The sequence below is a fragment of the Molothrus aeneus genome, chromosome 8, assembly GCF_037042795.1.
Source record: "Molothrus aeneus isolate 106 chromosome 8, BPBGC_Maene_1.0, whole genome shotgun sequence".
NCBI classification, from domain to species: domain Eukaryota; kingdom Metazoa; phylum Chordata; class Aves; order Passeriformes; family Icteridae; genus Molothrus; species Molothrus aeneus.
The window spans coordinates 20,323,187-20,338,899 of record NC_089653.1 but is presented as its reverse complement, the minus strand read 5'-3'; the positions used below and the strand labels follow the sequence as shown (position 1 = coordinate 20,338,899).

At 40.3% G+C, this 15,713-nt stretch overlaps 1 protein-coding gene across 1 annotated transcript in view; it reads left to right on the top strand.

Annotated features, from left to right (window-relative positions):
- The window catches only part of EXOC6 (exocyst complex component 6), an 86,234-nt gene that overhangs the window by 68,911 nt on the left and 1,610 nt on the right, over positions 1 to 15,713 (top strand). Inside the window, exon 21 of the mRNA XM_066554177.1 lies at positions 15,224 to 15,336. Within this exon, the coding sequence (XP_066410274.1) occupies positions 15,224 to 15,336 (113 nt within the window). The remainder of the gene's footprint in view (positions 1 to 15,223; positions 15,337 to 15,713) is intronic.

Genomic DNA, 15,713 nt, shown 5'->3' with positions numbered 1-15,713 from the left:
TGAATGCCCTTTGAATAAGCCTCACTTAGGGCATTTTATTTTGTTGTTCGTTGATTTTATAATTTTGGAACTTAGACAGGAAATCACATTTATTGATCTGGTTTGTGTAGGTGAAACACTTAACTTAGAATTGTGCAGGGCAGTTTCATCTTCTAAATGGTACCATCATGGAAATCACGAAAAGTTTCAGAGAGAGGTTGATCAAAGCAGATATGAAGGAAAAAAAAAAAAAGAAAAGAAAAAGTTGGCAAAAGCTGCTGTCAAGACTATTTAGATGGACATATCTGAATCTCTGTCTGAATACTACCAACTGTCACATTTAATCAGCTTTAAGCTCTTCTTGGTCATCATTACTTTTGCAAGTCACAGTTTAGAAATAGTTAATCAATTAATTCAAAACCTACAGAGCTGTTGTTATGATGAAAACTTCATATATCTGGAAAACCTTTCCATTAAAGAAAGCTCATCCCATAGTTACAGAGGAAATTCATATAATACTGGGACCTAAATTTTATCCTTGGTAGTTGAAGTGAAATCCCTAGAATACTCTGCATGTAATGTTAGAACCCAAAGGCTTCTGTTTCCTTGGGCATGACACTTAATTTCTTTAATAACTGGCGTGCTGTGGAACACTTTGTGAGGCAGCCATTTCCAATGATATTATGAGAGAAGGCACTAAAAAAACTTTATCTGGAGAAGGTTTTATTCTTTTGCAGAGGAACCTGTTGGTTGGAAAGTTTCAGAAGGTTCACTTCTAGATAATTTCTCAATTAACAAATATCTTCCTTCAATTAGAAGCTGATATATGTGCCTGTTATGTTTATAAAATCCTGCTTACTCTTCGAATCACTGATATGCATTCTATTCAGTGAAAGTTATTCAATGAAGTGAAGATTCTCTTTAGTTATTCTTCTGCTAGCAGTTTTGCTCCCATCCAGTTCTTGCCTTTGTCATGTAAGAAATTATGTACATGCAAGGAAGAAAGATTTGGGTGCACAACTTTCCAAAGTTTGTGAATACATTATATCAAGCTGTTGTCTTCCTGCTGACAGCCAGTTGCTGCAAGATCTCCACTATTGTGTCTGGGCCCTTCTGTAGCCCTGAATTATGGATGGAGTTCAGTTTTGGAGCCCCATCTCCCCAGTACTTCCTCTGAATTCTGTGAGCAATATGTGGTTCCTATGAGTAATGAAGAAGCATTGTTGATTGAGCAACACAAGAGAAGAAAATTATTGGTTTCCTTCAAGTTACATGTTATTTGAATTCTCTTAATGTTTATAAGTCCTGCTCTCCCATCGTGGAGCCACAGAACTGGTAACTGTGTTAGTGTATTAAGTAATTTCTGCCCCAAAATCACTTACATTCTCCAGCCTTATATAAACTGGGGGTACCACTGCTATGTAGTATGTACTGAGCAGCACTACTAACCCTTTAACCCTACAGATTTGCCTTCAGTATTTTTTTCAGTTGCATCAATCAGCATACTTAGGTTTCATTCCTTTTCTAAATTATCTGTCAATCACATGCAGCAGACAGAATACCCCATTTTTTTCCTTTTGCTAGTATCTTCTGTGAAAAAGAAAGTCCATCTCATCTTTGTAAGTCACTGTGGTGCAAATATAAAATCCAGTAAAATCCAGTTTTACATCAGGAAAACAAGACTTTTTCTCAGCTTCAGAACAGTAACAACACAATGAAGGAATTGCATGGACATAGTAAGGCAGTGACTTGAATTGGTGAAATGTAGTTAATGAATGTTTATTCATTTGGATCATAGTATCTTAGGAAAAAAGATCATATGTTCAAAAGTGTATAGGGTGTACCATAATGAGACACTGATTTGCAATTGGCTTTCTTAGAACTGCAGAAGTACAAATTAAAAAGTATTACTCTGTCTAGCTAGACTGCCTTCAGTCAGTCAGTGAAATTTGGGAGATGAAGTTAATACAAAGATACCAATAACTGGCAAAAGAATAATTGAATTTCATCCTGGTTTGTTATAACTGGTTTCTGAATGAAGTGCACTAGTTGTATTGTAAGCAATATGACTGAACCAGCACGTTCTTAGGCACAGCTTATCATATATGTTACCATTTATGGCTCTTATGGGTGTGTCAGGTTTGGAGCAATTTATACTTTCACAAATTGTGCTATTTTAAAGAAGAGTGGAATAACTAAGTTCACATGGAAGATTCACATATAGATTGTGTCCTCCTTGCAGAGGACTTTATCTAGAGCATTAGTAGCAAAGGGACAGTGCAACTTAAAAGACCCTGCAATGACAGAAAGTGTGAATAAAGAGTGAATAATAACAGAAATAAATCAAAATATGAGTAGATGGAAGCACTAAATGACAGGGAAAAAAGAAGAACTTAAAAATATGGGATGAGGTGATAAAAAGATTAAAAGTCAATTTGTGTCTGTAAATGTACTTTATTATTCTTACCTTTCTCTTTCTGTGTTTATAATTTTCCATGGTTTATGCTGAGACCCGTAAGAACATTTGTTTTTAAACAATAGAAATTTGAAGAGATGTTTTTATCCAAAGAAAAGAAAGGACTTTCAGTACACAGTTAATGATGTTTAAAGTCCCTAAAACCATGGGCTTGCCTTATTCCCAGGAGAACTCAAGCTTTCCCAGTTTTAGTAGTGTGCCTCCAGGAAATCGTTCAGAAGGACACATAATTAGCCCACACTTTCCAGAGTGCACAGTGTAACTTGATGCAGTTAAACCAGAAGACAGTTTTCATCTTTTGACCCTGTGTCAAATGTGTCAGTTGAGTAGCTTACCTGAGATCTGTAAGACAACATAGGCCATCACATATTTTCCCATAGAAAGGAACATGCAGTAGGACACACACAAACCCACCCAATTTTAAAACTTATTTATTAAACTTTTAAAACTTACTTATTTTCAAAGTAACAGAAAAGGGGGCCATTGTAATTGGCACAACTCAATGCATTGAGATTCTGTTTCTTTTTGCCAGTCTGAAGTTTAAAGAAATATGTTTGCCCTTGCTTAGGATGTATGAAAAGAAGTGGCTCTTTCACTTTAGGCACTAACAAGATACTGAGTCCCCTGGAAGGGTGAATGTGATACTGTCATACCAATGCACATCCAAATGATAGCTCTGGGAATGGTAAAATGCTCGGTATAGTGTCTACATCTTGCATCTATTGACATGCAGAATAGTTGAAAGAGTTCACAGTGAAATGGAATAATGTTGAATAACTCTTAGACAGAAATACCCTGGTAACTGGGTGGGGTGGTGGTGATGGTGGTTTGTGTGTATCAGGATGAGGTGGCTGCAGGGGGGACCTGTGTAACTGATACAGAAAAGGCACAAGCTGAAAACTGAGTGACACTGCAAAACGGCCCTCATAGCTTAATTAAATAAAACCAATAATGCGATTTAAACTTCTTTGAGTTAAAATTACTTTAATAAGGGTGTTAATTACTATAGGATTAACACTGCTTACATGTGATAATAGATCTGGTCAGTCAATAAAGGGTGAGAATAATGTTCGTTTAAGAAGCAAAAGAATCTAGCACAGGATTACTCCCTAGAAAGGGATAACATTTCAAAGTGGCAAGTAAAATCAGGGGAAGATGTTTTCGAATTGCAGGAGGCATTAGAGGCTGAATTTTGCCATCATTACTCAGCAGAAGTTCCATGTGTACTGGGATCTGTTGGAGCTAAAATATTAAGAGTAATTATTGCAAATGACTTATAAAATAATTTGTAATTATTCGGTCTTCCAGAGAAATCATAAGAAATAATTTTTTAGATAAAACATTTAAAGAAAATACTGTCCATAGGATTGAGGAGAAAATGCATAATCTAAAGGGAAAAAAAAAAAAGCATCTTGTAATGAGAATAATTTCTTGAAGACGTATTTCTTTGAAAAGAAATTGTATTGGATTATTGCCTTTAAGCAAAATGGGGTTTTTCCTAATGTGTTTGCAAACAATAGCCCGAGGAGAAAGATCTTTTGCAAAAACCCAATTTAGAAAAGGAAATTTTGAAGTATCCAGCTTGCAACTTGCTGGGCTTGGAAGCCTTTGTTAAACCAAGTTATCTAGACAAGTTAACAAAACAAAACCAGGATTTTATATGGGCTATAGTATTTGCTAAAGTGTTTTGAGAGTCATTTGATAGATATAAATAGGGAAGTAAATGTTTTCTTGTAGCTGAAGAGGAAAGTGAAGATTGTCCATGAAAGAATATGAGAATTTTTTCCTAGTGATTTTGGCTTTCCTTTTAACTCATCTGTATTTACATTCCTGAGCTACTGACTGCTGAATTCCTTGTCCAGAGGTTCTCAGGTCTAGCATAGCTTTCCCTAAGGGATGTAACTTCATCTGCTATAAAGGGTGGTTATGCAGCCATACCCTGAGTGAACTTCATTGGAAGAAATAACTATCTGTTTACAGTAAACTTACGATGGCCACATCTGTAAGTATCTGTGCCTTATGGATTGCTCTGGATTTTTGTTTCTGGATGCAAACAAAATTATGCTGGTTTGTGGCCTGTTATGTCTTGAATTTCAGTGGCTTTTCACGTATTCTAGCTCAGCACCCAAGATCAGCTGAGATACTTTATTGAGCAGTTGCTGTATTTGTAGCTGCTTTCTGAAGAAGCATTTCAAACAGACACCTTGTATATAAAATTCTAAGTGTTTTAATGGCTGCCTAAGAGAAGAATCTGGCACACTGTGGCTGTAATTTTTTACTTTGGATGTGTAGCTTTTGAGAAATGCACAGGTGCTAAAAGAAACTAAACCAAAAGAAAGTTGTTAATTAAAAAATAATTACTCTGTTGTGTTGAACCGAACTATTTCCCCTTACCTGCTGTAGAATCTCAGGTTATCTCAGTGGAAGTGATGTGAGTCATAGTATACACTGTAGATCATGGACTTCTGTGGAGATTTAAGTGCTGCAGATTCAAGAGGGCTCATAAACCTTGTAGACCTGTTGTATATCCTCCTGTTAAGTTGAATCAATCTCTGTAGCAATGTAATTTCAGCATATTTCATGGATGTAATTTTCTCTGGTGTTTTTTCCAAGTCAGAATATGACAAAAAATGACCGGAAAGTTGGGAGAGGGAAATGCCCCATTCACTGAATCCCTAGTTCCCAGCAGTGCCTGCATTGGTGGTGTCCTGGGTCTGTTCTTGAGCTGCAGCTTCACACAAAGAGCTGAAGTCTTCTCTTCCTCTGTAAGCACAAAGCTGATGCCATGGAGCTGTGCAGTGCTCACTTGTCTTCCCATAGGCATCAGTTTGCATTCACATGCCAGGGCTGTGTATCTAAAGCTTCTTCCTTTAATCCTAGAATTAACTGGACTGAAGTTTAAACTTGGAGATGCATACTTGGGCAGACTACTGCAGATGATTAGTTCTAGGGTACAGCAGCCTGACTGTCTAGGTTGGGTGTGTGTGTATACAAGGACAGTTTTGGAGTCGTCAGAACCAGCATTTGTCAGATAATGTATGGTATGGTGTATATACACACTTGTAAGACTGCAGGCATCTGGAGTTACTCTTATGGATAGTGCTAAATATTAAATGTGGCAGATGGGACAAGAGTGTTCAATTCCAGAACACAGTATGGAAGTGTGTTTTATGTTTGAATTCTATTCTAGTTACACCAAATTAGATTAATTTTAATTAGACCCACCTCTAAACCAGAGAAGATAGTGAAATTTTAACTTTAGATTTTTAACTTTTTGACAACATTTTTATAGTGAAACATCTCAAATGGATTTTTACAGGAAGGATTGAGACAAATGGTACAGTTTTAATTCCCGAGAGGCTTACTCTCAGATAGTGTGCCTCATCATGTGCTATTTATGGCATTATTTCATAGACAAGTGAATAGTTTAAAGCAAACCTGTTGTGAGTCTAGTGCAATTAAAAAAGTGCCTATAGAAAATTAAAGATCAAATAAACTAAACTATAAAATTTCTTTTTAGTAGATGTCAATATTTAAGTACTACTGGCAAACCTGTGTTTAGAAAAACAACCAGAAGCCAAGTGGAAATGCCAGCTGAGATTTACCTCTGCTATATTAAATCTTTCATAATTTGAGCAGTTGAAATTGTGTTTTCAAAGTCTTGTTCAGGTGAGAGGCAGATGGCCTGTTTGGGAGGCTGCACTTGTCACCCCTGTGTGCTGTTTGAATGTGTACACCTCTGCGTCAGGAGCTCAAAACCAGAAAAAAATGGTGAATGACCTGACCATTGCATAATACACAATTTTTAATCCACACAAATTTTGCCATTGACATAGTTTTATGCTTTGTCTGAAGGGACTCTGTGTACGGACTAACACGCTTGACAGGAGCAATTTGGCCAGAGCCCGTGCCCTCTGGAGCCTGACTGTCTGCCAGGCTCCTGCTTTTCAAACACTTCTCTGCTTCTAGACTCAAAAGATGGTTCTTTTGCTACTAGTCCAGCTTATTCTTTAATGATGAAGAACAACACACTACATAATAAACATTTTCACTGTAATTAAACAAATCTTCTTTGAAGAGGTATTACTTGTTGCTGTACTGGGTGTTTCATAGGGCCTAGCTATTTATATTTGTCTCAGAAACTATTTTTCTGTGTCTTCAGATGTTATATCTTGGGCTGCTTGAAGTTTTAATGGGATTTGTAAAAATTATACGTTGTGAGTGTTTTTCTGGTTATGGTAACAGCAATAAGCTTGTTCACGTGGCTTCAGCAGCAAGTATTCTATTTTATAGGCAGGCCTAAGTTCATTTGAAGTGCCAAAGAATAAAAAAAAATTCATGAATATAACAAGACCAGGCATTTCTCAAAGTATACCGCAAGGTCCAGATTTTAGGAAAGAATTCTGTCCTTTGCAAGGATTTTTTCTTATAAAAGTATATGAACACAAATCACTTCTGTTTTCTCTTAGCATAGCAACAAATCCCAATGGTTCAGCTGTCATAACATTATACATTGTACATTTATGAATGTGTTGAAGATTGTATCCCAACATTCAAGATTGTGACAGATACAATTTCACTTATAAATTTGAAACAGATGGTAGCATTTAAATACAAAATTATTTCATTCTTGTGAACATTTCAATGTCCCAAATTTGGACACAATTTTTAAATGTATCGTGCTTAAAAGAAAAAGGCAGGTTTTAATGCAGTGGCTTAAAAACTGAAAGACACTGCCTTTCTAACACAGACTATCCTTCCTTTGAAAATCCAGGGCTCAGTTTTCAAAGCATTGTCTAGGAATTTAGCCTGCGACCCCCATTGACACTAATGGGAATTGCATAGCTAAGTCCCCATAACATCACTTTGAAAATCCATTTGTTGTACCAATTCAGATAAACGGCATAAACTACGGGGAGACATTCACAGATCAAGAGAGTAATGTACACTTTGAAATACAAGACCGATGTGCGTTATTCCAGTTATGTGATCAGTAGAGGGGATTCTGAAATTCACCACATTCACAAAATAAGTCACCAGGTCTAAATAAAACAAAATATTTTGGCAAGTGGCAGGCAGACTTGCTAACCAGGCTAACAAGATGTTTGTCAGCAGTAATGAACACCTACTGATTAAGTGATAGTTGTGTTTGGTTGGTATGGTGTTATTCTACAGTTAGCAAACTCTCTTTTTTTCCATTCAAGCTGGACTTAGGTATCTACATTTTAAGTAGTTCTGTTGTTCCTTTGCAACCAAGAAATGTTCAGAGTAAACAAGACTTGTCTTTGTCCAGTTTTGATTCTGATCCTGGTCCTTTATGTTTTGTTTTCCAATTTAGTAAGTGTTCTCATGGAGTGCATGCTTTAATTAACAGGAGCATAACTTGGTGAACAATGATGGTATTATCTTCATGGTCATGCAGATGGTTTTTGTTGTAAATAAGTGTATACCTGTGTAACGTATGTTCATGGATACTTGTGCACAAAACCTAAGCAAAGATTAAAACAGTGTTGCTGGTGTTGTTGTTGTTGTTGTATAGCTGTGTTACTGCAGTGCCTATGAGTCCCAGTCATGGACCATGGCCCCATTATGCTGGGCAGAATATAAATAAGTGTTTTAACAAAAGAAAGACAGTGCTGCCTCAGAGTTCCCAAAGCAATGAGATTATAGCTCCACTGAAAGGTTAACGTTATGTCAGAGATTATGAAACAGCAACAATTCTGGTTGACAGGCTTCCTTTTGGGTCCTGAAACCCATTTGTCCTTCTTAAAACAAGGCAGGGTGGGTTGGTACAGTGTGAGCTCCTTGGAGTAGGAAATGTTTCGGACTGGAATATTTGTGAGTGGCTTTTGTGAGTTTACTGTGTTTAAAATGAAAAAGTCACCTTCATGTTTGGTGCTTTGCTTGCTCCAAAGCCCAATAAAAGTAGAAATAATTGAAATATTAATGTGTTTGCTCTGTCTTTATCTTAGGGACTGAAATGATACATAGCTAGCAATAGTCTTTTTTTTTTTCCCTAGGCCAAAAGCCATGCATCCTCAAGGGAAAAATTGTAATGCTACTTCTGTATTCTTTCCTAAGAAAAGATTGGTGTAGCTTGCAGTAGTATATGCTTGGCACTATTCATTTCCCAGAAGAGTTCACCGTATTCTAGGCTTTGGGTTTTTTTAATTAAAGAGGTCAAAATCCATTATATCAAAATTTCAAAGAATTTGCCAATTAGCTGTAGTCTGTGATGCCCAGCAGGTGGCTTTTATACTATTAAAGGGAGATTGTTTCCATCTCTGATCAAAGTGAAAGCAAAACAAAAGAAAATGTAGAATATTTTGCTGTACACAGTGCAAACCACATGCTGTGTAAATTATGTGAAAACTGTACAGGAGAGACTGTTCAGTCATCCCACTTCAAGAAAAGGTTCTGTATATTTTCACACTGGTCTTCACGAGGATTTCAATGGTAATGTCTAAGTCTGTTTAGATTACTGATTAGCTGAGAAGGTTAGACAGCTTGCTCTTTCCTAAAATTAAGACTTTAGCATTTTTCTTATTTAAAAGTTAAAAGTAAAAATGCACAATTAAGTAGATAATGAATTTACTAGAAGTGAAATTAGAAAAAGCTGAGCGTGCTGCAATGTTCAGGATGCAAAAAATTTCCAATTTGCACTTTTCAATGAATCTAAACTTCCCTGATTTTTGCCTACTTAAAAGAATGTTTGTGACCTTTTGACCCTTTTGTTATCCCTTACTCAGAAAGGCCTTTATTCTGTAAGACTTAGGTATAAAAAAATAAAAAGAGCATTAATGGCGTAACAGTCCTTTCTGATCACCCTGTGTAAGATGTTTATGCAAAGTGTCAATAGAAGCAATTGGCCTAACAGTGTGACAACCTGCTTTGCTTGGAAATGGGCTAATCTCCTGTTTGGGTTATCCAGAGGTCAGGTAAGGATTTCTTTTTTCGCACTCCCCGTAGCGCACGGGTACATAACCTGCAAACACTACAGGGCAGAAATCAGAAGCAATTGAGCCCAAGGATGCCACAAAGCATTTTTAGTTAATCCTGACCTGTTTGCGTTTCCTGATTTTTTTCCTCTGCTTTCTTTTAGTTTTTCCGTTCTTGGTCCCATCCCGGAGAATCTGAGTGTATAACACACAGTGATGACAGGGACTCTACCAATTTCATTATCTGCTTCACTGTGTGGTTTTTTCTTCTTCTTTTTTTTTTTTTTTTTTTTTCCCCAACAGGCATCATCCCACTCTTTTTTGAAGTTCACGTGGAAACCTACTTTAAATCTCAGTTTTTAAGGGCTGCCCCCTTTGCCCTGTCACAGCAGGCTGGAACTCAATAAGAGCTCAGGCAAGCGTAGCGGGCCGGGCAATGGGCCTTGGCGGGCTGCACGCTGTGAACTCCTGCCTCACTGAATCAGCTTCTGTGTGTTTTTATAACTGCCTTTTTTTTCCCTGTTAATTATGCCCCAAGGCTGTGGAAAGACAGCATTTATCTGTTTCAACAGACTAAGCAGCAAGTGTTCTGACATGTTTATCAGGCAAATTGTACCTGACAAAAGGTAATTACACATGCAATCAAGTCCAGAAGTAACTGGGTGATTAGGGGTTAATAAACTGTTTAGCATAAGAAATATTCAGCTTTTGAGCAAGGAGAGTGGGCCAGAACTGACATAACTGACAGTGATATATTAAAAGAATTACTTTTCATTGGATGGAATATTTGGCTTTACTGAAAGGTAAGTAGGAAATTAAGTGTACAACTCAGTTTTATCTCCAGCTCCTGAATCACTGGTGCCATTTGTACACCCAAAGCTATTTGTTGATGCTCATGCTGCTTCAGAAGAGATTGCAACTCGCACCATTCCAACTTGCATTAAGCTACCTTTATAATTTACAATTAGGATTTTTGTAGTATAACCAGCACAGGGTCTAATGGACACTGCCCCCATTTCCATCTGCAAAGCTCATGTCTCCTCCTCTGTCTGTTGCTGTGCTCATTCTGTGCATAGCTATTTCCCAAAGTTGCATTCTCTTCCAAGATTATTCCTGACAGTTGCCCAAAAGTAAAAAGGAAAGGGCATCTGTATGATATCTGAGGATGTGACAAGAGGCTCAGATGTCATTGAAAGGGCCGGATGGTCGATTCCAGCAGTTCCCAGTGCACAAAATTCTCACGTAATTACAAGATGGCCTAAATACAGGACTATGGCTGAGCTGCTCTGAACTTTAGGTAATACAATACAAAGCTTTAGTGAGCAATGATAAAGAGTAATTTCTATTCAAACATGGCCATATCACCTAGATACTGGGAAAACGCTAGAGAACTAACTTGTAGGAATAGGTGCAAGTACCCTATTTGAAATCAGAATTCTGTCCCTAAAAGTTTAAGATCTTTTCCTCTCATAGCATCAGTATTATAATGTTTTGTCTTAACTGATCCTGTTTGCTAACAAGGTCTTACAGTAGGAGTAACCAAACATTTTAACCAAAACATAGTTTAGTATCTTTTAAAATGTCTTCCAATTAAAAATAGCAGTGTTACCTGTATAATGTCAGAAATTACTATAAACTTTTACGTAAGTACACATAAACACCTTTTCTTTTCTAAGTGATGTTTATTTCTACAAAGAGACCTAATGTTAGACATAAAAGGCATCTAGAAAATACCTACACATGAAGGGAAAATTACAAAATCAAAGCAATGTAGAGTATAATTCAAAATAAAAGTGCAGTACAGCAACCAGAGGCTTAAGTTACCTATAATGTTAGAAGTATATATGTGACTAATAATGTAATGGTTTGGGAAAGCAACATTGTTGCATGTATAGTAGAAGAAAAGTGCTGCTCTCTGATCATCAGCCCTGATGGTTCCAAGATGGTGGATGAAGGTTCCCCTTATATCACACCTCTAGAAAAAGCAAAATCCTCTAAATAAGGTGGAAGTGTGGACTGTATCTTGTAAATGTAAGTAAGTGGACAATATATAGGATGTTCTTTGCGGTGTACAGGAAAGGCTAAAGCTTGTTCTTTTTTTTTCCTTGTTCCTTTTTTTTTCCAAATGACTCAGACACACATACATCTCTGCAAATTGTTCCTAGTCAGAAGGGAATAATTGCTCCTTGCTCCTAGGGAAGCATATTCTGCTTCATTATAAAATACTTGGGTATAGTATTGCCTGTCTGAGCTTATTCTTATTTTTTATTGTTACTATGGGATGAAGAGCACAGCAGTGCCATTGTTCTTGGGTAGCAGAGTACATATATTTATTTGGTGCTTCACAATGTTTTGGCTGCAGGATAAGCTGGTTCTGACTAAACACCCTTGGGTGGCTCCTTATGTGGGGCTGAGACTGCCTTTCTCTCAGGTTTTTTCCACACATGTTAACTTAGGAAAGATGGATGTGCAAAATAAACATTTTTCCTATTGTAATTTCAAGGCAAGTTGTGCACAGTCTAACCTTAAAGGAGTTGTAGCCAGTAGCACTGGTATGATGTGATAAACTCTGTGGCCTTTGACTGATTTTTGAGGCTGGGAAATGCTTATTGCCAGGACCTACTGTTTGCCCATATTTGACCGTGTATGCCAGTGTGTGGGGCATTCCTTGTTAGACAATACATTTCATTTTCAGTTATTGTCTCAGTAATAGTGAAAGCTTTAATAAATGAAACAGTAGTAGGGAAATGTTGCTTTAACTTGGCCTTGATTTGATCCTAGATGCTGCAGTAAAAACTACTGTCACAGAACCAGCATTGGGCTGTGCATCCACTGAGCCTGGGTGCCAGGGCAGATGTAGGTGATAGGAATGGCCAGGACACAGATCCCGAGAGCTGCACACCAGGCAGCTCTTCCCCACTCCACTGCATGCAGTATTTGCTGTCCAAGCCCACTGCATACAGCAGTGTGCCATGGTGCAGAACTGCAGCTGTGACGGGACAAAATGCACAGTGCAGAATCGTGCACAGCAGCAGTCTGGGCTCCAGCAGCGTCTGCAGCTTCCTGCCACATTTAATCCTGATCCAGGACAGGATTGTCACACTGCAGCCCCTGAACAGATGCACAGAAGGAGGGAAGGGGGCTGTGACTGACTGGCATGTGTCATTTGATTGCATGTCTGGGCCTTTGAGCTACCTGCCACGTGTCATGACAGCTGCTTGAACTCAAGAGATGTATTAGCGTGAGGTTGGTTGTGTGCAGCTCATTGACCATGCATGCAGCAGGAAAGGAGCTCTGGGTACATCACCCTTGCCAACAGTGTCTCTTTAGGTGTTCATTCTTGAGGGCCAGGACTGTCTTGGAGTGCACAGAATATGCTTCATGTTCTGTATGACATCTTTTTACCTCGTGTTAAAAAACAACAGGCTTCATGGTCTGTTTAGAGCCCTACATGCTTACCTGTGTTTGGCCAGGTCACAAATGAGGTGTAATCTTCCAGTCATCACTATCACTGAGATTTCCCAGAGCCATGGCACAATCAGTTGAGTCAACCCTTGAAAGCATTGTATGAAACTCACTCATGCAGTATTGTCAGGGAAGTTCCTTTGAACTTGTCAGCACTGTAATTGTGTCAGTCATCAATGGCTTTGGGCTGCACATTGCTAGCAGGATATTTTAGGTACCTTTCACCCATATGAGCTTCAGGGTTGTTTAAGATTTACCCAGAATCCTCAATTTCAATGGTACTATTGGGATAAGAAATTAAATCTGTCACTTCTTACTCACTGAATACAACTGCAGGAACATGGGTCCATCCTTAAGGACCATGTCCCATGGGAAGCCCATGACAAGTAGCACTGTAAGTACCAATAAGTTATTAATCACCAGATTATATCATTTGGGTTCCTGTCAGCTTTATCCTCACACCTTGCCTTGTGCATCTGCCTGTCCTATCTTTCCACTCTTTTGACTGTGCTTTAAAATACCTCTGTGAGGACTGGCACCCGAACTGTGTCACACAAGTAATAACAAGTGATGAGAACATGCAGTAGCAACTGAGGCTGTGAGTTTCACAGCTGAGTTATCAAGCCTTCCCAAGTCTGTTTGCATGGTGACTGAAGGCATGTTCTCAGCAACTCAGTAAAATTGGTGGTGTCCATCTTGAGAAAGGGCTTTGTGGGAAAGAACTGTTTGAATTTGACCTTGGTGCTTATAAGGGATATCTAGTCAGCAGAGAGTGAAATTGCCTCCTTCGGTTTTAGACCCTTTCACCCCTATGAAATAGTTAAATGTAAAATATAAGTAGATGTGTCAGAGGTCCATTATAATGCCAGGAAATGTTGCTACCTAGTCCTAAAAGATTACACTACAAATAAGGAAGAAGTAATTACTTAGAAAAATATGTGTTTAAATTAGACACTATATTTGAAAGTAACATAAGAAAGTGCTTTGGAAGTGGAAAAATTTGCAAAAGAGAGGCATTGAAATTTGAATCTGAGAAGACTGGATGTATACTTTTCTGTAAATGAATTGGTGTTATGATTTTGGGCATGAGCATTGCTGGACTCTTCTGACAGTTTGTCACACTGAGAAGTTTAAGTAAGGCAAGGTAAGGTTCTCTGGGGTGCAGCCCTCCTCTTAGTGTAGCCTGAGAAGTCAGAGGAGTGAGCACCTGCTGCACCTCTGCCTGTGGGAGCAGGGCTGCTACTGTTGTGTCCCAGCTCTAACAGCTCTGGTCAGGTGTAGCAGAAGCAAATGTTTGAACAGTTCTTCCTTGAAATAGCAAAATGATGTGACTTGCAGTAGTCTGTTACATTTTTTTTCAGGTGGTTTTGTTACACAAAATCCAGTTCCAGCCCACCTTTCTGGAATTAGTGATTCAGCAGGTCTCTGGGCAAGCAGGGCTCTAGGTTACACTGAGGACCCAGCTCAGCGGAGCAGCCTCGGGCACTCTGCGCTGGGGCGAAGTGCTGTTAATGGTTCCCAAGGCTTTTTTTAACAGTAGGTTTGGTTAACACGGGACGGCCTGAGAACAAGCCCTTGTTAGCCCTCAGCAGCAGGACAAGGCCAGGCCCCAGACGCAGGGGGAAGCTGGGGCGCCCCGCCATTGACGTCAATGGCAGTGGGGCCCACTGGCGCGCAGGTAGCCGTGGGAAAGGCATCCCCGAGCAGGGCTGCCTGTGCCCTGGCCCCTGGCAGCCTGGGCAGGGTGCCCAGCAGTGCCTGGCCTTGCACCCCGTGATGATGGAGGGGGAATCAGGCTTTGAGGGCCGTGAGGGTGCTGGCTGCTGGAGGTGCAGTATTGCATCTGATTGTAAAAGCAGGCTGGGTTATTGTTGAACAGCAGCTCTCAGATCATGAGTCCAAGACCTGATTTGAAACTGCAGCCAAGCGTAGTACTGTGGTTGGAGACAGTTTGTTCCTCCACTGAAGCGTTTGGGTTTGTTTGGGCCAGAAGTGTGCCCAGGGCTTGGCTCTGAGTTTCAGGGATCAGTTATAATGGAGACTGCAGCCAGGAGGTGTTTAATTCACTTTAATTGGACTACCTGAACCTCGTTTAAATCATTGTGAGAAGCAGCAGACACTAGCATCCCTGTCTTGCTCCCCACGGTAAAGCAAGTTCCTAAATACTAAAGCGTGCAGCCATCAGCTTCCCCTCCTGGGGCCAAACCTGCACAGCCGCCTCCCTGCACATTGAGGGAGGTGAGAGACGTTAAAGAAAGAAATGGGCAGGTGAAGGCGGGGTGGTGGCTGGGCTCGCCGTGGGGCTGCGCCTGGCCTCTCTCCGCAGAGCCTCCCCGCACTCCCTCACCCGCCTCTCCCCCCGCAGCTCCTGGACCTCTTCATGGTGTGGGACTGGTCCACCTACCTGGCTGACTACGGGCAGGCCACCTCCAAGTACCTGCGGGTCAACCCCAGCACGGCCCTCACGCTCCTGGAGAAGTAAGTGCGGGGGCCGGAGCTGCCGGCGCGGGGATGCAAAGCGGGGCCGGAGCTGCCGGCGCGGGGATGCGGAGCGGAGCCGGAGCCGGAGCCGCCCTGCCGGGAGCGGCGGGGCCGGGCCGCCGGAGCAGCCGGCGGCTCCCGAATTGCCGCTCTGGGGAAGGGAGACGCTGAGCTTTGGCCGTGGTGAAGCCGGTGCGAGGGTCTCGGGCGGGCAGGGAGGGCAGGGTGAGCAGGGCGCGTTACCGGCAGCGCGGTACCAACCTGCTTGTAAAAACCGCATCAAACAAAACACGTTGTGGTTTAAATAACGCTTTCTAACAGTGTTTTCTCTCCTCTCCTGCCTGCGATGAAAATGTCTTTTCCAGAGTTCACAG